The sequence below is a fragment of the Barbatula barbatula genome (assembly GCF_947034865.1).
Source record: "Barbatula barbatula genome assembly, chromosome: 10".
Taxonomy (NCBI): Eukaryota; Metazoa; Chordata; class Actinopteri; order Cypriniformes; family Nemacheilidae; genus Barbatula; species Barbatula barbatula.
This window is the reverse complement of record NC_136773.1, coordinates 24,209,103-24,230,342: the sequence shown is the minus strand read 5'-3', so window position 1 is coordinate 24,230,342 and position 21,240 is coordinate 24,209,103. Positions and strand designations below refer to the sequence as shown.

The following is a 21,240-nucleotide window of genomic DNA, read 5'->3' as shown; positions in this document are numbered from 1 at the left end:
GTCGCCAAACTCACAGTGCTCCGCCAGTTTCTTTAACACCGCCACATATTGTGCGACACTTTCCTCCTCTGCTTGATTTCGTTTGTGAAATTTGAACCTTTCTGCAATCACAATTGGTCTGGGAGTAAAATGTGCTTGAAGTGTGTTCACAATCTCCTCATATTTCATCGTCCCGGGCTTAACTGGTGCAATTAGACTACGCAACAGTCCATAAGTTGATGCCCCCATTACACTGAGAAAAACTGACACTCTTTTATCTTCACTAATGTCATTTGCCTCAACAAAGTGTTCAAAACGTTCAACATACGTAGGCCATTGTTCTGTTGCCTCGTCGAATGCCTCGATCTGTCCGATGATCGTAGTAGCCATCCTTTTTGCTCTGCCGATGACTCAATATTTGCCGTGGGAACTTTATTCTCGTCGCCAATTTATATTATGTATGCACCAATATGCTATAATAACATATTATATTCCATTTTGTGTTATAGAATACACACGAGGAAACCGGAGATCTGGCTGAACTGTTTAGACAAGTTTTATTCGGAACACAGCCACCACACTCGCCAACCGCACGGGGGGTGCCCTCTAATGGCCATCAGGTATTGTAACAACTCAAATACATTACACCTTCATTCTAATTGGCTGATTCATGACAGACCCATCAGTGCTCAGGAATCTGTGGTGAAAATCTCCCAGCGCTCTCCCTCACATGCAAACATCTCAAGAACATGTGGTGCAACAGAATTCCTGCGCCGTGACTCAGATGTTCAGGAAAACACGAGCAGCGAGGGGTCAGTCTGTTCTGCTGCACGTGCGACAGCTGCAAGGGCTCCACACGTCTCCCTCTCTCTGTCTCTCTCGCTAGTATACACCCTAACCTCGCATAGCAACATGCTGACAACCACACACAATACCAAAGCATCACTGTGTCTGTGAGGTTACACACACACACACTATTCAGCAACATCTTCCAACAGTGATGTCATGTGAGCAGCTGTGTCTTGTCAGCGCTCTGTAAACTCTGTCCCAGCCGGGCCGCAGCTATGACACTCAGGTTTGAGCTCTACAACACGCACTTCAGACCAAACAACAGTTCCCTTCTGTGTGTGTGTGAGACAGGTGCCTCACCTGTACAGCCTGTCGTCCCCTTCCTGACAGAGAAGCCCAGCTCACAGTGACAGATGAATGAACCCTTCGTGTTCTCACACTTCCCACTCAGACAGATGTTTGGGTTGAGCTCACACTCGTTCACATCTAACAGACACACACAGACACAAGATGAATTTCATGTAAACATCATGACGAACATGTAAGTGTGTGAGTGAGTGAGTGAGTGAGTGTGTTTATAATCACCCAGACACGATTTCATATCCTCAGACGACATGAATCCATCAAAACACAGACACTGGAATTCTCCTGGAATATTTGTGCATTGACCGCCGTCACAGACATCAGGACTGTCCTCACACTCATCGATATCTGCAAACAACACATACACAGTGACAACACATCCCACAGGTGTGTGTGTGTGTGTGTGTGTGTGTGTGATTCTCACCTGTGCAGCTCCTGAGGTCAGGCATGAGGGCGTAACCATGGCGACAGCTGCACTCATAACTACCCTCTGAGTTTGTGCAGAAAGTCTCACAGCCTCCGTTCTCAATGGTGCATTCATCGATATCTGAAAGACACAGAGACTCTGAACGACTGCAGTGACCTCACTTCATCACATATGACATCATAACTGCTGTCTGTGTCTCACCCACACACGCCAGTCTGTCCTCTGTGGATTTATATCCAGTGTTACACGAGCACTGATAGCGTCCGATCATGTTGACACACCGACCGTTCTTACACAGCCTGTCGCTCAGTTCACACTCATTAATATCTGAAGAAGAAACACACAGAGATGATGATTCAGGGACATACTGATGGATCCTCCAAACCCACTTTCATCTTCAAGAAAACACAACAGGAGAAATGCACAACATCACTTTAACGTTGCGTTCTCAGTTAGTGTCAAGACAGAAAGTCACAGGGCTTCGGGGCAATATTAGGAGAGTTGATGACAAAATATTTCCTCTAATGCTGTTAACATGTAATTCAGCCCTAATAAGGCAGAAAGAATCAGTAATCAGACGTGAGATCAGACCAGAGAGGCGTGTCCATGAGATCGAGGATTAAAACCAGCTGCGGTCCTGAGACACACAGACTACATGCTGAACTCAAGAGTTTATCTTCAATCTACTCACAGCCTCTCATACTGAATGTGCTTGATTCTTTAGCCTTTATAATATCATAAAACAAACAAACAAGTATAATGCAAATGTGTGAAATCTGGAGAATTTCTTGACGCAGCGCAGAATTCTCTGACTGTAAGTGCAGAAGCGTTTGCTACTGGGTTTGATTTATAGCAGCTCATGAAGCAATTAAAGGAGTCATATATGACGCGGCTAAAAATAATATTCTGGTTTGTTTTAGATATGATTAAATGTGTAAACACGATTTAAGGTTCAACAACGCTGTATTTTCCACACACTGTGCATGTCTGTATCTCATCTTTGCTCCGCCTCTCTGAAACAGGCTGATATTTTACAAAACTCATCGCTGTGAAAAGCCAGGTGTGCTGTGATTGGCCAGTTAACCAGTGCGGAGTGATTGGTCGACCTTACTTGCATGTACATTTGGGCGGTCTTAAATTAAATCATACCACGAGCTGATGTAGATTTGTGGGGGTGTGGCTACACGAGGCGTTTCAGGCAGGTCTGGGTGAGCATTCGCTTTTAGATAGAACGCATCTTTTGTTCACACACTTTCATTTTTGCACTTATAACACACCAAGGACACACAATAAAAAACCTTTGACCCCTTTAAAATAGCCGATCACAATGAACTCAGTAACCGTGTGACCACACACACACACACTGACCTAAACATGCCGATCCGTCCGGAGCGATCTCATGTCCCTCGGGACACTCACAGCGGAAGCTGCCCTCTGTGTTGATGCATTCTCCACCTCTGCACAACAACGGGTTACGTTCACATTCATCAATGTCTGAAACACACAACAACACACAACTCTCAGTTCTTTAACACAGATTCATGTTGCTGGTAAATAACCGCGTGTGTGTCTTACCCATGCAGTTCTTCATCATCATGAATCCGCTCTCATATCCAGTGAAACACTCACACTGAAAATCCCCAGCTGTATTCACACACGTGCCGTGACCACAGAGGTCAGGAGAGATGTGACACTCATCGATATCTGCGCACACACACACACATCAGGGGTTTGAGTGAAAGCGTACACCTGTGTTTAGTGCTGAACGGATCTTAATATCTCACCTGTACAGTTTCTCTCGTCAAAATCCAGAGCGAATCCACCTTCACACCTGCAGCGAAAGCTACCGACGGTGTTCCTGCAGCGGCCGTTGGTGCACAAGCTGTGAATCATCTTACACTCATTTATATCTGTGAAGAAACCCAGATTACTACAACAATATGACTCAAGTCAAGTCAAACTAACTGAAACTGATGCCATCTGCTCTGATTTAGGCTTTTCAGTAGACACGGTCACTCCACCTTTGAGGAAGGGTTTCCCGTTGATGAAGTCTCCGCGGTGAGAGAATCCAGGCCCTCGTGGGCAGAGCTGAGAGAATTCTGTCGTCCCTCTCTCTGGACACTCGTCACACTCTGGGCCCCAGGCCACGCCCACCGAACAACAGCATGCATCCACGCGATGGCGTCCGGGGATGGGAGCGCCGCATCGCTCGTCGATGTGTGTGAGATAACACAGCTCGGTGCGCAGGTCTGCCAGATGATACACCAACACACACACGTTCACCTCCTCATACACACACACACGAGTGTGCTGGTGTGTTTCATGAGTCATACATGATTCGGTCCTGTTCTCTCAAGACCAGAATGTATTTTTCATATAATCTCAACTTTGAAAAAGTAAACAGAAAGAAAAATGCTCTGTACACTTGTGTCGTAGAAATGACAACACACATACCTACACAAGTTCTTCCAGATGCGTCTACAGTCATGCCGCTTGGACACTGACACACAAACGATCCGTCCGTGTTCACACACTTTCCATTAATGCAGACGGCAGGAAACACTTCACACTCGTTCACATCTGCACACATATTGCATGCTCGACTTCACGGTGAGCTCACAGACACAATGAAGACTGAATAACTGTTAGCTCAAGTTCTCACCCTCACAGATGGTTCCTTTCACCCTGGCGTAACCTTTAGAGCAGAACGGGTCTGAAACAGAACATGACAAAGACCTCAATGCACATCACTGCAGGTCACGTGTAGAGGTTTAGGGTTGACTGTGTGAAGAGGACCTCACCTGGTTCACACTTGGCACAGGGTGACCCCCACGCTGACCCCAGTGAAGCACAACAGTGAGACTTCAGCGTCGCCCCGTTTATATTGATCTCACACTGTCCGTTTACCACCTTCAGCCAACACGTGCCTTTAGTGGTCTCTGAAACACACACACGCAGACGGACAGAGAGGTGAAGCTCAGCATCATGAGAGGTGATGAGTGACAGGCTCTGCGATTGGCTCACCCACACACAGCGTTCCAGAGCTGTCTACTGCGCTGCCTGTAGAGCAGAGACACACGAAGGACCCCGGGCTGTTCTTGCACTCGCCGTTGACGCACGGATTGGTCAAACACTCGTCGATGTCTAAACACGCACAGAACATCAGTGTGACCTCAGCATTACTGATCTCAATCATCTTCAGTCTTTATAGACTCACTTTCAAATGAGAGGAACCATCGTTTCAACCAAACAGACAACTAATTAAAATAATACTACAACTTAAATGCAAACAACCGAATACACAAATCAATTCACGACCGGGTTGAAAAAAACAGCATATCCTGGTTAGGTAGGTTTTGAAGCTGGGTAGTACGTTTGTGCTGGTTTAAGCAACACATGACCATCTTAGGACCAGCACAAAGCAGATGCCATCCTTCAAAACCTACCTAACCAGCAGATGCTGTTTTTTTAAACAGATGATGGTGGGCAATAAATCAATGATTTTAATACTTCATTAACTATTTCACTTTAACAATGTTTAGATTGTGGAAATGTGATTGTGCGATGTCTTTAATGTAGAGTGATTTTGAGGAGTTGTAGTCTCAGAGATGTCGTACCTTCACACACTTCTGTCTCCGACTGAAAGCTGAAGCCTTTGGGACACTGACACGTGAAGCTGCCCGGTGTGTTTCTGCACAAGCCGTTCTCACACAGATGTCTGTTCATCATACACTCATCCATATCTGACAGACACACACACCCACTCATCAGATAAGCATGTCATTTAACACGAGACACAGATTTCTTGAGATATATGTCTGACCGATGCACGTCTTTCCAGTGAGGTCCACCTCAAATCCCAGATTACAGTTACATTTGTACGTCCTTAACATGTTCTCACACACGCCGTTCTGACAGATGTCCGGATCCAGAGCGCACTCATTTATATCTAGCACACACACAGAGAGACACTTTAAATAAAGACTTGTTTAAATGATGTCATACTTTACCCTAAAAGACAGAAGCGATATCAATATACTGTAAAGATTGTGTCATTCATTTCTGTCTTCATGATGTAAATACACTCACAGTGAGATGACAGAGAGAGAAAGAGAGAGAGAGTTCACCCATATATTTACAATAATGCGTTTTGTGTTTGATCTTGTACCTCTGCCATCAGTCGTAGTTCCTGGGCCGTGACTGCAAAGAGCTGAGAACTCAGCTGGAAAACATAAACACACAAATACACACAAGAGGGCTGTTATCAGAGGACTCCAAACACATGTGCAGAGGCCGGAAAAACACACAGAAAGGTCACAAACACACTTCAAGAGCTTTCATTTCAGATCTGTGTTTAACCTTTAAAACACTGATGCTGCTTATAAACGCGCTGACATCATAGATGACGTCCTTGTCTCTATGGTGACCAGGCCTTGATGGGTGTATGTATGTACCTGAGTTGAGGGTTGGGCAGGGTTGGCACGGCTCTCCGAAGGCGTACTCAGCATTCGCACAACAACATTCAGATTTGGTCAAGGCACCAAAGAAAGGTCGCACGCACTGACCGCGTTTATAACCGCCGTAACACGTGCTGCGCATGTGTGTGTCTGCAGAGGACAAAAACAGTCAACAACAACTCCAGACAATACACAAGAGCAAATTCACAAAGACTCTGAGACCACAATAGAGACACACACGTGTATTACGTATTGCTTACCGACGCAGACACGTCCGTCCAGACCCACAGCAAGTCCCGACATACACTCACACCTGAAAGAGCCCTCTGTGTTCACACAGTGACCGTTCATACACATGCCTGGAACCTCACACTCATCCACATCTGACACACAAACATACACGTGTGAAGAAACAACACAAAACACTTTCATGCATTTTTAACCACCATTGACCCTGCATCATCTTTACTTTCATCTTTACCGAGCACAGCAGTGTGATTATTCAAACAAACCAGTGAATAATGACATCATCTACTAACTAAACTCTTCCTTTATGATGACATCCAGAATAATCTCTCTCTCTCTCTCTCTCTGTGTATGTGTGTGTGTGCAGTTTCCTGTCTTCATTCCTCTTGAGACTATACAAATAATTTATGAGCAAATACATCATACACATGATTTCAGAGTCTTCAAGGGGAAGTTCACCAAAAAAACAACTTTATGTGATTTTCTACTCACCCTCATGACGTTAAACATGTTTAGAGAAGAACTTTGACGCATGTGAGTCTACAAACCTAATACGCATGCGTCAAACTGCTCTCTCGGCATACACTGACAATCTAGTAGAATATAGTCATTAAAGTCGCTATTTTCACTGATCCACTATGAGCGGATGGACAAATGTAACCATGTCTTTAGTGCTTTTCTGGACCTTGACAACAACTGACACCATGATGTATATGAGGAGGCCTGGAAATGTCTCAGATGTCTCCTAAATATCTTCATTTGTACTCCAAAGACGCCAGAAGTTCTCTGAACATGTTAACCGTCATGTGGGGGAATAAAACATCACACAAAGTTGATGTTTGGGTGAACTTACCCTGTAAGAAGACTGTGTGTGTGTGTGTGTGTGTGTGTGTGTGTGTGTGTGCGTCACCTTTGCAGAATCGACCAGCACCATCTAACAAGTATCCTGGTTTACAGATGCATTTGAAGCTGCCGTCTTCATTGATGCACATCCCATTCAAACAGATGTTTCTCATCAGACACTCGTCTGTGTCTAAAACACACAAACACATCTCAGTGAGGCCTGATCGAGCTAACAACATATTCTCTTTCCTAGAACAGACCCTTACAGAAAACATCATTACGTTTGGGGACTGTTGGCTGATTTCAGCTTGTGATATCAATTTAAAACAAATCAAATCAACAGATTTAAGCCATCTTCTCTATTCAACCAGATACCTTGTGGCAGTGAGACTCCACCCTTTGAGGTAGAAGGGCTGTCGGGGATTCAAACACTAACAGTAACTCAGTTGTTTCTCTTCTCTGATCACATGTTTCACAGGTCGTGTGCTGGTGTCTCACCCTGACAGTTCCTGCCGTCTGTCGAGATCTCAAAGCCGGCGTTACACACGCAGTGAAAGCTGCCCTCTGTGTTCACACAGCGCCCATTGTTACAGATACGACCGTTGGCCACGCACTCATCCAAATCTACACAACAAACAGGAGACATGAGTGTGTGTGTACATGAACGAGTGTTGTGTGTGTTGTGTGTGTGTGATGTGACCTTTGCACTCGGTTCTCGTGGCTGTGCTCTGGAATCCAGCGGGACATTGGCAGTGATATGAGCCGTCTGTGTTGACACACACTCCGTTCACACAGGGATTCCGCTCGCACTCGTTATTATCTGAACACACACAAACACGTATGTGTAAATGCAGAACACACACATGCAGCATAAGTGTTGTGTGAATCATGTGACACCCTTACCGATGCATTCCCCACGGGCGTCCAGTCTGAAGCCCATGTAACACTCACAGAGAAAACTGCCCGGCGTCGGCACACATCGCCCGTTGATGCACAGATTACGGAAGGCTTCACACATGTTTCTGATAGTGACATTCTGAGGCAGAATCACTGAGGACCAGCACATGAAGGAACATTTACATCACAACCTCATTCCCATCGTTTCATTTGTGTTTGAAGAGTTTTTGGAAAAATCAATAACAAGTACTGAGTGACCGGTAGAGTAGATATGTGTGTATGTGAGTGTGTGTACAGAAGGGTATAACTGTTGCAGAAAGTGAAACACATGTTTGCAATGCTTTGACAACTGCTCTCGTTGCTCTAGATATCAGACTGTTAGTGTGAAATAATTGGATAAAATGTATGTGTGATGATCAAATGAATAAATGTAACGTACCAGGCCTGATGGTGATAGTGGGGAAGTTCACAGATGTGGGCCGTACTGGAGGATATGGACCCGGGTACGGACCGGGACCAGGGTATGGACCCGGAACAGGATATGGACCCGGACCAGGATATGGACCCGGACCAGGATATGGACCCGGACCGGGACCCGGGTATATACCAGGTCCTGGTACCGGTTGAGTTATTACACAGAGTGTCTGATATTCCTCTGAGGAGAGAGAGAAACACTCTTCATTTGTATAAAACATCAGCACTGATTCTGTAAATATTGCAGAACATTGTAGAGTGAGTTGTGTTTGCATTTGTTTTGTTTTAAGGACATTCCTAAAGTTACAGTAAGTCAATTAGTACACTGAACTCTTTTAATAATAAAAAAACAAGCAAATACTGACCTGTTCCTCTGATTGGACACATCTCTGGTACAGTGGATCCGGACCAGCATCCTCTGTTCTCACAACAACACTGACTCTTGGACATGCGCTGGGGAAGCAGGTTAGCACAGCGGCCATTGACAATACTGGCATAGCACATCCCCGTCCGGCCATCTACAACACACAAACATTTACATGATGACAAGGGCTTTACAGGGCAGCACCCACACATGCACACACACACACACACACACAAACACACACACACGCACGCACACACACACACACACACACACACACACATGATGACGAGGGCTTTACAGGGCAGCACCCACACATGCACACACACACACACACACACAAACACATGATGACGAGGGCTTTACAGTGCAGCACCCACACATGCACACACACACACACACACACAAACACACACACACACACACACACACACACACACACATGATGACAAGGGCTTTACAGGGCAGCACCCACACATGCACACACACACACACACACACACACACAAACACACACACACACACACACACACACACACACACACACACATGATGACGAGGGCTTTACAGTGCAGCACCCACACATGCACAACACACACACACACACACAAACACACACACACACACACACACACACACATGATGACGAGGGCTTTACAGGGCAGCACCCACACATGCACAACACACACACACACACACAAACACACACACACACACACACACACACACACACACACACATGATGACGAGGGCTTTACAGGGCAGCACCCACACATGCACACACACACACACACATGATGACGAGGGATTCACAGCCCAGCACACACACAAAATGACGATGACTCTACAGTTGTGGGGAACGTGAGGTAGAGCGATGAGAAAGATGTTTGGCTCAGGATCAGGCAGGAATGAATAAAGTCATAGTGCACATTCTTTCCATAAAAACACAATCCTGCACAACTGACTGCAGCCAACACACACCAGCTGAAGACCAATGACCCACTTTACACTCAGACAGAGAGACATCCATGAGAAAGCAGATACCCATCAGTTCTATGTGCTGTTAAATGTGTAAAACACGACAGGAGAGAGATCTGAATCAGTCACAAGAACACATCTGTCACACAGAGAGAAAATCAAGTATCAGCAGTTGTGAATGTCAAACACACGTCTCTCACACGTAGAAAGATCACACATCACCCTCTACAGCAGAAAACAGATCAAGAGTTTATGTGAGGAGTCAGACGTGACAGACACACACTCACCGATGCAGCGCGAGCCGTCGGGCGTCGTGTCGAATCCCACGGGACACCTGCAGAAGTAGCTGCCGATGGTGTTGGAACATTGACCTCCGTTACACAGCCCCGGAACATTGGAGCACTCGTCGATGTCTGAGAGAAACACATTCATCAACCTGTTCAACTGGTGCACCAGTTCAGAATGTTCTTAAACCGAATTTAACAGGTGACGTCCAAATATTACAGATTAAACCAGAATCTGCACAATCATGCTAGCATGACGGTAACAACATGATAATTGTGTTAGCATCATGCTAGTAAACATGCTGATCATGCTAAGAAACATCCTAGTCATGTTTACATCATGTTAGAGAAAAATCATTGTCTCAGGAAACCCGTATGATGACATTCTGAGGACTCGAAATACAGTGGTATGGACAACACTTCTGGATACAGGAGCTTTCACTGGATCCACATGAGACGCGAGCAGAGACTAAATGAAATGTTATGAAGTGTATGTGTTGGTCCTTCTAAATTCTTCATTTTGATCTTAAACTTTTAAAGAGACACAAAATCTACACAACACAAAACTTGAAGGTGAATAATGTGAAAGTCTGACAGATACGACAGAGACAGATTTATGTCAGTCGAGTGACCGCAGCATCTCTGCAGCTGAAATGATTTCAGAAATAACTGCCGGCAGTCTGGAGTTTGGGTCTCGGTCGGGTGCTTTCCATAGAACTGGGACGTTATTTCTGTGTCTGCCTCACACAGATCAACAATCACATACGGCTTGAGGTTCTGATGGCCAGCTCCACTGAACAAAACTAAAAATAAAACTCTTCTGTCCTGCTGTAAACACACACAAATCACGGCCAGACTCTCTCTCTCTCTGTCCTGTAAACATCTTTGAAATGGCTCGTCTCTGTGCCAGCGCTGACTTAATGGAGCCCTGCAGCTAACTCACGATGTAAGAAAAGTCAAAGAGTCTCTAAACAAACTCATGCTAACGTTAGATTGTACTGTAAGTGTATTTACTTTATGAGCGACTGCACAGGTGATCAGGGCCAATTCTGATGTCATGTCGATTTGTAATGTTTCATTTCTGAACGAGAGTTTTCACTGTATGGTGCAGCTACACACGTGAAGCCGACGCATGTCAAATTATCTTAGAAAATGAAATGTTCAGATTGAGCTTAATTTACAGAAGTGATATTATTGAGGACTTTCTCTGAAACAAAATCTGAGAAACACTTTCATCACAGTCAAGTGTAGCTGTGGTTCAGATGCAGAGGAAGTGTGTGTGTGTGTGTGTTTACCTTCACATTTCTGCGTGACTTCATTGAAGCGGTGTCCAGCCGGGCATCTGCACTCAAATGAGCCCACTGTATTAACACAGTTCCCCCCCTGACAGAGTCCAGGAATGGCCTGGCACTCATCCACATCTACACACACAAAGGAAATGCCTTAACAACACAATAGATGCATTGAAATCAGGGTGCATAATTCAAAACAGCAGTGGGAATAGACAACATCAGCATTTCTTTCGTTTGTTCTTTGTAAAACACCAAAAGTCTCAGACCACATTTTGTGAAAAAAATGTTTTAGGGTGTTAACATTTTGAATAACAAAGTTATGATGTAAATAAAAAAAAGGAAATATTACTATTTTATTTGTAGGTCACAAATCCCAAATGGACAGATTTACTTGATGTTGTCTGGAACATTTTCAGATCCCACTGGATAACAAAAACCATCAGGTTCTGATCATGTCTGCTTGAGTGCATATGAATGTCAATTAAAGAAGAGGAGAAAACACTGAATATTCATAAATTCCTTAATGTTTCACTAAATCTGAGTCAAAAGCATCTTAAAGTGTTTAATGTAATGCACTGTAAATTGTGTCAACTGCATAGTAACAGTTCATAAACACACACATAAGAATGCAGTTCCATGTGTAGATATATAACAGCAGACAGCATGAGATGTGGGTGTACAGCAGCACTGATTGATAAAGAAGAGACAACAGATAATACATATTGAGAAATGAATAATTTGAAGAAATAGTGTGAGTAAAAAGAGATGTAGGCTTGACACAAAAGAGAAAAACCCCTACCCCTAAAGTGTGCCTCAGACAGCCAGACGATAAAATAATTTACGCAGCTGGAGGAATTACAGTAACAGCCAAATGACACACACACACATTTAAACTGAGCTGAAATGAATCAAAAACATTTACATCCTACAGCCATTCTCTAAAAATACCTCAATCATCACACATGACATCTTCACAACACACATGAACAAATTGCACAACCACACAGCACTCATCCTCACTACACAGTTCACAGTAAATCAACACAGCTCACATCACATGAGCACAGCACACATCGCATCCTCATGCATATTCATGCATTTATGACCTCAAGACTTGACTACTGTAATGCGCTACTTAGTGTTTGTCCTTCATCATCAATAAACAAACTACAGTTAGTTCAGAACGCAGCTGCCAGAGTTCTAACCAGGTCCAGAAAATACCATCACATAACCCCAATGTTATCAACCCTTCACTGGCTACACATTAAGTATCGTATTGACTTTAAAGTTCTTTTAATCACTTATAAAGCCTTAAAGGGTTTAGCCCCTACCTACCTAACAGAGCTTCTATCACACTACAACCCATCACGCTCTCTAACATCTCAAAACTCTTTTGATAACACCTAGAATAACTAAATCCACCAAAGGGGGTCGAGCTTTCTCATACGTAGCACCTAAACTCTGGAATAACCTTCCTGATATTATTCCAGGATCAAACACACTCGCCCAGTTTAAATCTAGATTAAAGACACATCTTTACAGCCAAACATTCACTTCATGCAAAATATGCTAAATAAACCACCAGGAGATGCTGACATTAGATATTATTTACTAGAATAATATAATTTTTTATATAAACCACGATGTAGTGTGTTTTACCCTTTCTTGGGTTTTTCGTTTTTCCCCTGTAAAGCTGCTTTGGAACAATGCAAATTGTGAAAAGCGCTATATAAATAAAATTTAATTTAATTGAATCCTCACTGCACAGTTTAATCAACACAGCTCACATCACAGCACAGCTCACATCCTCTAGCATTCCAACATGAGAAAGAAACACCCAGTTTTGACTAGATCAGAGCTGACCCGCATGTGTGTGCGGCTGTGCGCTTACCCTGGCAGGCTCCTGAGCGATGATTTGGGATGAATCCCCTGCGGCACGGGTGTGGTTGAGCGGGACATTGTTCACACGGGTGACCCCAGGCCCGACCCACCGTAGCGCAACACAGCGTCTTGGTGCACACAATCCCTGTCAGCTGGCCTTGACACATCTGATTACTGACAGACGCAAAACAGGGACCAGTTCTGTAATCTGAAAAACACACAGACAGGAACATATGGAGAGCAACACTTGAGCGTTGTCTGAGAAAGATTTGACCATAATGTTGCAGCTGAGGGTCATCCGGAACAGTGTGTGTGTGTGTTAAACAGATTCACAGTTCATTTAGAAGACTTCAAAGAAACCAGCGAAACCTGTCAACTGTGTAATAATAGCCAGATGTGTACTTCTTGTTAACAGTGCTAGAGAAGTTCTTCTGTTTTTGAGAAGAAAATGCCTGATAAATTCATCCAAACTGAACAACATTTAAAGATGAATTCTACACGTTTTACAGTTGTTCCCAAAAAAACTAGCAGCCACATGATCAGAAACACGACCTGTCCAGTAACCGTCAGCAGGATGAATACTTTTGCAAGGCAGGTGGAACACTCGTCATCCATTATTGGAGTCAATTGTAACAAAGTGTTTCAATAAAAGACTTACACTTACAAAGCTGTATAGCTCACATGAAACTCACAAAAAAAATCACATGTGTTTTTTATTATTTATAAAGCTGATGGATCACACAGACGGTCATTTGGACGGTGTTCACACCTGTATTTAGTGATGAGCATTAGTGATTAGATCAGCTCAGACAGGTGATGATATCAGATGTAAACAGAGACAGAGCACATGTCATTTATTAGAAAGACAGCACATCCACACATATAAAGAACAGGTTGTTTCTAGTGAAATCGATATATAGAAAGCAGACAGATGAAAGATAAAAGTATGTGTCAAACATTAGTGGATGATGTCTCTAGTTCATGTGAATATCAACACCTGTGTGATCCTGAGAGCGACTAACTTTATTTGTGAGAAAAGCTCAGTTTTTTGTCATAACTCACACTCACACACGCACGTACACACACATGCACGCACGCACACCGACACAAAAAACACACACTAGTCTGACTGATTGAAATACAGTGCCTTGCAAAAGTACTCATCTCCTTTTATTCACATTTTGTTATATTGCTGCCTGATCTTAAACTACTTTAAAAAAGATTTTTTAAATGAATCTGTGTTATTATGGGATGTCTTACGCTGGCCGCAGTGAGTTCCACTGAATCCATTTTGACACAAACACGTCTCCTCCAAACAAGTGCCTCCATTCACAGAATTATTATGCACAATAACGACAAAACAGATTTGTTTGCTCATTTATTCAAGCTAAAAAACTCAAATAAGTACATTGTATAGTTATTCATACCCTTAACTCTACCCTAAGAAGATGGTTAAAGCACCAAATCTTTTTGGGTGTGATGTGACAAGCTTTACACATCTGCATTTGGCAATTTTCTGCCATTGTTCTCAGAACCTCTCAAACTCTGTCAGGTTGGATGGAGATCAATAGTAGATGGACATTTTCAGTTTTAAACAGAGATGTCCAGTTGGGTTCTAGCTGGGCCACTGAAGGATATAGACGGAGTTGTCCATAAGCACTCTTGCATTGTTTTAGCTGTGTGCTTAAGACCACTGTCATGTTTGAGAATGAACCTTCTGCCCTGTCTGAGGTTCTGAATGTTCTGGGCTAGGTTTTCATGATCATTATCTCTGTATTTTTTTGTGCTGTTCAGCTTTTCTTCTACTCTGACAAATTCCCCTGCAGCTGAAAAACACCCCACATAATGATGCTGTGTCCACCACACTTCACTGTTGAGAGGTATTGTACAGGTGTTGAGCAGTGCCTGGTGTTCTCCTGACATGATGAATGAAACTGAGATTCATCAGACCAGAGAATCTTGTTTCTGAATCTTGTTTTGTTATGCGATGTATTTCAGTTTTTCATTTTTAATACCTTTGCAAAGTTGTCACAAATCGTTTTTTTGTTTTGTCATTATTGTGCATGGAGTGTAGATCAATCTATATTTTATTTATTTAAAGTAGTTTAAGATAAGGCAGCAACATAACAAAATGTGAATAAAATGAGGGGGGATGAATAGCTTCAAAACAAATTACAAAGTATTTAGCTGTGACTTCAGTTAACTGTCTTGAGATGTCAAAAGAAACTGCTTCATTCCTGCAGGAACAGCATATGTTCTGAGTGTGTGTCATAAAGACATGTTATACTTGTTGTTAGGCACAAATATGTATTTAAACATTCCAGCAACAGACAAACAGAACGATCTGTCCTGTATCACAAACACATCTGCAGCTCATAACAGTGACACACATGCAGACACATAGAGTTGTTCTGGGTGGATGGGGAAGGGACTTCTGTCTGTTGTTTTCTTCACCACTGCTCTAGATACAGTCAGGTACAGCAGAACACAACAAATCACATAACAAAGAGTTTGAGTGTGTGTGAGGGTGAGCTTGAGCGTGTTTTACCTCGTTCACACTGAGCCCCAGTGAAGCCATAATTACACAGACAGCGATTTGGAGCGACACACCGGCCTGCGTTGAGACAGCCAGACTCACACACCGCTAAAGACAAACAGAGAAAATCTCACTAAAATCATTGTGTAAGTACAGATGATGGGTGTGTGTGTGTGTTATTATGGGATGTCTTACGCTGGCCGCAGTGAGTTCCACTGAATCCATTCTGACACAAACACGTCTCCTCCAAACAAGTGCCTCCATTCACACAGCGGATATTACAGTTCTGAACTGAAGAAAAACATTACACATTACTGAGCACATAAATCAGAACCCATCACACACATCAGATCCCATCTCACACACACATACACATACTTATGAACCCATCACACACACACACATACTTATGAACCCATCACACACACACACATACTTATGAACCCATCACACACACACACATACTTATGAACCCATCACACACACACACATACTTATGAACCCATCACACACACACACATACTTATGAACCCATCACACACACACACATACTTATGAACCCATCTCACACACAAACATACTTATGAACCCATCACACACACACACACACATCAGAACCCATCACACACACACATACATCAGAACCCATCACACACACACACATACTTATGAACCCATCACACACACTTCTGATCCCATCACACACACATACATCAGAACCCATCACACACACACACATCAGAACCCATCTCACACACATACATCAGAACGTATCACACACACACATACATCAGAACCCATCACACACACACACATACTTATGAACCCATCACACACACATACATCAGAACCCATCACACACACATACATCAGAACCCATCACACACACACATACTTCAGAACCCATCACACACATCAGATCACATCTCACACACACATACACATACTTATGAACCCATCACACACACACACATACTTATGAACCCATCACACACACACACATACTTATGAACCCATCTCACAAACAAACATACTTATGAACCCATCACACACACACACACACATCAGAACCCATCACACACACACATACATCAGAACCCATCACACACACACACATACTTATGAACCCATCACACACACACACACTTCTGATCCCATCACACACACATACATCAGAACCCATCACACACACACACATCAGAACCCATCTCACACACATACATCAGAACGTATCACACACACACATACATCAGAACCCATCACACACACACATACATCAGAACCCATCACACACACATACACCAGAACCCATCACACACACATACATCAGAACCCATCACACACACACATACTTCAGAACCCATCACACACACACACATACTTATGAACCCATCACACACACACACACTTCTGATCCCATCACACACACATACATCAGAACCCATCACACACACACACATCAGAACCCATCTCACACACATACATCAGAACCCATCTCACACACATACATCAGAACGTATCACACACACACATACATCAGAACCCATCACACACACACATACATCAGAACCCATCACACACACATACATCAGAACCCATCACACACACATACATCAGAACCCATCACACACACACATACATCAGAACCCATCACACACACACACTTCTGATCCCATCACACACACATACATCAGAACCCATCACACACACACATCAGAACCCATCTCACACACATACATCAGAACGTATCACACACACACATACATCAGAACCCATCACACACACACATACATCAGAACCCATCACACACACACATACATCAGAACCCATCACACACACACACATACTTATGAACCCATCACACACACACACACTTCTGATCCCTTCACACACACATACATCAGAACCCATCACACACACACACATCAGAACCCATCACACACACACACATCAGAACCCATCTCACACACATACATCAGAACGTATCACACACACACATACATCAGAACCCATCACACACACATACATCAGAACCCATCACACACACATACATCAGAACCCATCACACACACACATACATCAGAACCCATCACACACACACACATCAGAACCCATCACACACACACATACATCAGAACCCATCACACACACATACATCAGAACCCATCACACACACATACATCAGAACCCATCACACACACACATACTTCAGAACCCATCACACACACACACATACTTATGAACCCATCACACACACACACACTTCTGATCCCATCACACACACATACATCAGAACCCATCACACACACATCAGAACCCATCTCACACACATACATCAGAACGTATCACACACACATACATCAGAACCCATCACACACACACATACATCAGAACCCATCACACACACATACATCAGAACCCATCACACACACATACATCAGAACCCATCACACACACACATACATCAGAACCCATCACACACACACACTTCTGATCCCATCACACACACATACATCAGAACTCATCACACACACACACACACACACACACACATCAGAACCCATCTCACACACATACATCAGAACGTATCACACACACATACATCAGAACCCATCACACACATACATCAGAACCCATCACACACACACATACATCAGAACCCATCACACACACACATACTTCAGAACCCATCACACACACACACACTTCTGATCCCTTCACACACACATACATCAGAACCCATCACACACACACACATCAGAACCCAATCTCACACACATACATCAGAACGTATCACACACACACATACATCAGAACCCATCACACACACACATACATCAGAACCCATCACACACACACATACTTCAGAACCCATCACACACACACATCAGATTTTATCACACACACACACATCAGAACCCATCACACACACACATACATCAGAACCCATCACACACATCAGAACCCATCACACACACACATCAGATTTTATCACACACACACACATCAGAACCCATCACACACACACATACATCAGAACCCATCACACACACACACATCAGAACCCACCAAAAAATCTTGTAGGATTTGCACTTTCTGCTACTGAGGTTACGGTTCTCACTAGTGTTGGTTTCTACTCAACACTGATAATTGATGATTTATATTATGTTGATCATCTGGCACTAGAAGGAGTAGTTAAAATTTCATGATAATTCACTCATGTCATACAATCCGTCCGAGTGTTCAATTCTTCTGTGGAAAACTAATTGAGGCTTTTGAGGAAAGCTTTCTCAGGGTTCTTCTCCATGAAATGCACTTAAACGGGGCGGTTGGTTAAGGTCCAAATTTAAGTTTCATTGCAGCTTCAAAACGCTCTAAAAGACACCAGCCGATGAATAAGTGTGTTAACTAGCCAAACGATTGGTCATTTTCTAAGAACACGAAAAAATTTGGGCCTCAATGTAGCGCGCCCATGACTTTACTTTAAGTACTCGGTTATGACGTTGGAAAGGTCACGCATGACTTAAGCGGAAGTTCTGACCCAGTTTTTACGAGTGTGGAGAAAGAAGACCGTTCAACAGTTTTTTTATGTTGAATTGCACGTTATATGTCTTTGTGCAAGATTATTGTTTAAAATGGTCAGTTTGTGTGCATGTTAGGGATGATTAAATCTGTTTAAATCTACGTCACATAGACCTTTCCAACGGCATTGCATAATATGGAAGTCGTGGACATGGATCGCGGAGGCAATGTAAGCCTTGTATTTATGTTTGAAAAGTATATAATTTTTAGTTTTCTTGGATAATGACCAATCGGTTGGCTAGACAACACCCTTATTCATCGGCTGATGTCGTGTAGCTTTTTGAAGCTGCTATGAAACAGAAATTTGGATCTTAACCAACAGTCCCCATATGGAGAAGAACCCCGGGAACCTTTCCTCAAAAACCTCAATTTGTTTTCTACAAAAGAAATAAACACTCGTACGGCTTGTATGACATGAGTGAATTATCATGAAATGTTCATTTTATAGTGAACTACTCCTTTGAACCCATATGATTTGACCACTAGGTACGAGGAGCATGTACATAGTGCATGTGAACCATGTAAAACAAAGGTTCCAGAAACATCCATCAAACAAAAGGAGTTGTGTGTCAGAACTGGAACCTAACCTAGACTGGACAAAAACATGGCATTTCAAGAAAAAGGAACTGAAAACAAAGTATGATAATTTCTAATACATTTAGCTGTATTAAGATTTAAACTGAGTTTAAGTACCTGATTTGGTTCCACAGGTGGGGGAAATCTGACCATTCGTGCATGTGCACATATTAGGTCTGGAGCAGAATCCATCACCACAGGAGCTACGGCAAATCGCTGAGAAAAACAGTTTCTTTCATTGACTGTGATTTTAACGTGTATGCCTGTATCTTAAAGTTCACATGCACATTCATTCCCAAGTATGTTGAGTAACAGACAGTGGACTTCCAGTCATTTACACAACATTGATAATCATGTAAACACAGTTTATTTAAGGTCAAAGAATGGTGAACCATTGTGACTCTCTTCAGTGAACTGTAAGCACCGCTGACCTTCACATGTAAACAACATCACCCCACCCACCACGGCACACATACTGCAGATATCACACAACACAATAAGCGCAACAGCTTTCCTGCACGCTGCTATTCTATTCATTTAGAGGAAAAAAGAAAAAAATAAGCGTGAACTAAAAATGAAGTAAACAATCGCCACACGTGATAGCTTTTCTCATGAAGCTCATAATAGCGTGTTTGCAATATCTTCTACCATACCTGCACACATCAAACAGGAAGTTAATAAGTACTCACGGACAATGCACTGGTTTCCCCCGGTCAGGGTCTTCCATCCGGGACAGCAGTATGCGTGGTGACGAGAGCCACAGACGTTCGGCCTGCACAAATAAAAAGCATGTTTCACTTCACAAAATACCAACAAACTTGGCCTGCTTTCAAACTGGGACTAGAGTATTAGAGTAGACTGAACAACATACTGACTTCATCTAAATATTTACCATTTAAAGTGGATTTAATACAGAATATGTGATTATGGCGTGTTTTATTGGGATCAGCAATGCATGACACACCGGACAAATATGCAGCGTCTCTCCAAACAAACAACAAAATATGTACAAAAACAGCAGCTCCTGCTGGTCACATGCACCCATTCCTAATGTCACTTGAAACTGTCGCAGTTGTCTAATGACTCTTCCAGTAAATTACTTTTCCAGTAGTTCTGGTTTACAGTTCATTACTGGAAAATGACTTTAAAATCATTAGCTGATCTGAGCTGATGAAACATGTACATTCACTAGATTCCGCAGTTCACTTCATTCATCTGCATGACGTTTCCAGCTCGCTCAGTTTAATAAATCCCAGACAGCTAAAGCCTGAA

The 21,240-nt window shown here is 43.1% G+C and overlaps 1 protein-coding gene across 2 annotated transcripts in view; it reads right to left on the bottom strand.

The window, feature by feature from the left end:
- fbn1 (fibrillin 1) overlaps positions 1-21,240 on the bottom strand; it is a 47,653-nt gene that overhangs the window by 20,159 nt on the left and 6,254 nt on the right. Inside the window, exons 3-32 of one of the 2 annotated variants that reach the window (XM_079466243.1) lie at positions 20,658-20,740; positions 20,086-20,184; positions 16,006-16,101; positions 15,823-15,918; positions 13,285-13,482; positions 11,397-11,522; positions 10,105-10,230; positions 8,841-8,993; positions 8,441-8,656; positions 8,008-8,154; positions 7,805-7,924; positions 7,603-7,728; positions 7,172-7,294; positions 6,276-6,398; positions 6,013-6,165; positions 5,727-5,780; positions 5,382-5,507; positions 5,176-5,301; positions 4,583-4,702; positions 4,360-4,497; positions 4,221-4,271; positions 4,013-4,138; positions 3,580-3,807; positions 3,343-3,468; positions 3,134-3,262; positions 2,927-3,052; positions 1,760-1,885; positions 1,556-1,678; positions 1,354-1,479; positions 1,129-1,254 (exon numbers count right to left, since the gene is read on the bottom strand). In XM_079466243.1, coding sequence (XP_079322369.1) covers positions 1,129-1,254; positions 1,354-1,479; positions 1,556-1,678; positions 1,760-1,885; positions 2,927-3,052; positions 3,134-3,262; positions 3,343-3,468; positions 3,580-3,807; positions 4,013-4,138; positions 4,221-4,271; positions 4,360-4,497; positions 4,583-4,702; positions 5,176-5,301; positions 5,382-5,507; positions 5,727-5,780; positions 6,013-6,165; positions 6,276-6,398; positions 7,172-7,294; positions 7,603-7,728; positions 7,805-7,924; positions 8,008-8,154; positions 8,441-8,656; positions 8,841-8,993; positions 10,105-10,230; positions 11,397-11,522; positions 13,285-13,482; positions 15,823-15,918; positions 16,006-16,101; positions 20,086-20,184; positions 20,658-20,740 — 3,836 coding nt within the window. Of the gene's footprint in view, positions 1-1,128; positions 1,255-1,353; positions 1,480-1,555; positions 1,679-1,759; positions 1,886-2,926; positions 3,053-3,133; positions 3,263-3,342; positions 3,469-3,579; positions 3,808-4,012; positions 4,139-4,220; positions 4,272-4,359; positions 4,498-4,582; positions 4,703-5,175; positions 5,302-5,381; positions 5,508-5,726; positions 5,781-6,012; positions 6,166-6,275; positions 6,399-7,171; positions 7,295-7,479; positions 7,504-7,602; positions 7,729-7,804; positions 7,925-8,007; positions 8,155-8,440; positions 8,657-8,840; positions 8,994-10,104; positions 10,231-11,396; positions 11,523-13,284; positions 13,483-15,822; positions 15,919-16,005; positions 16,102-20,085; positions 20,185-20,657; positions 20,741-21,240 lie in introns of those variants that run through there. The other variant, XM_079466244.1, reaches the window with a different exon arrangement.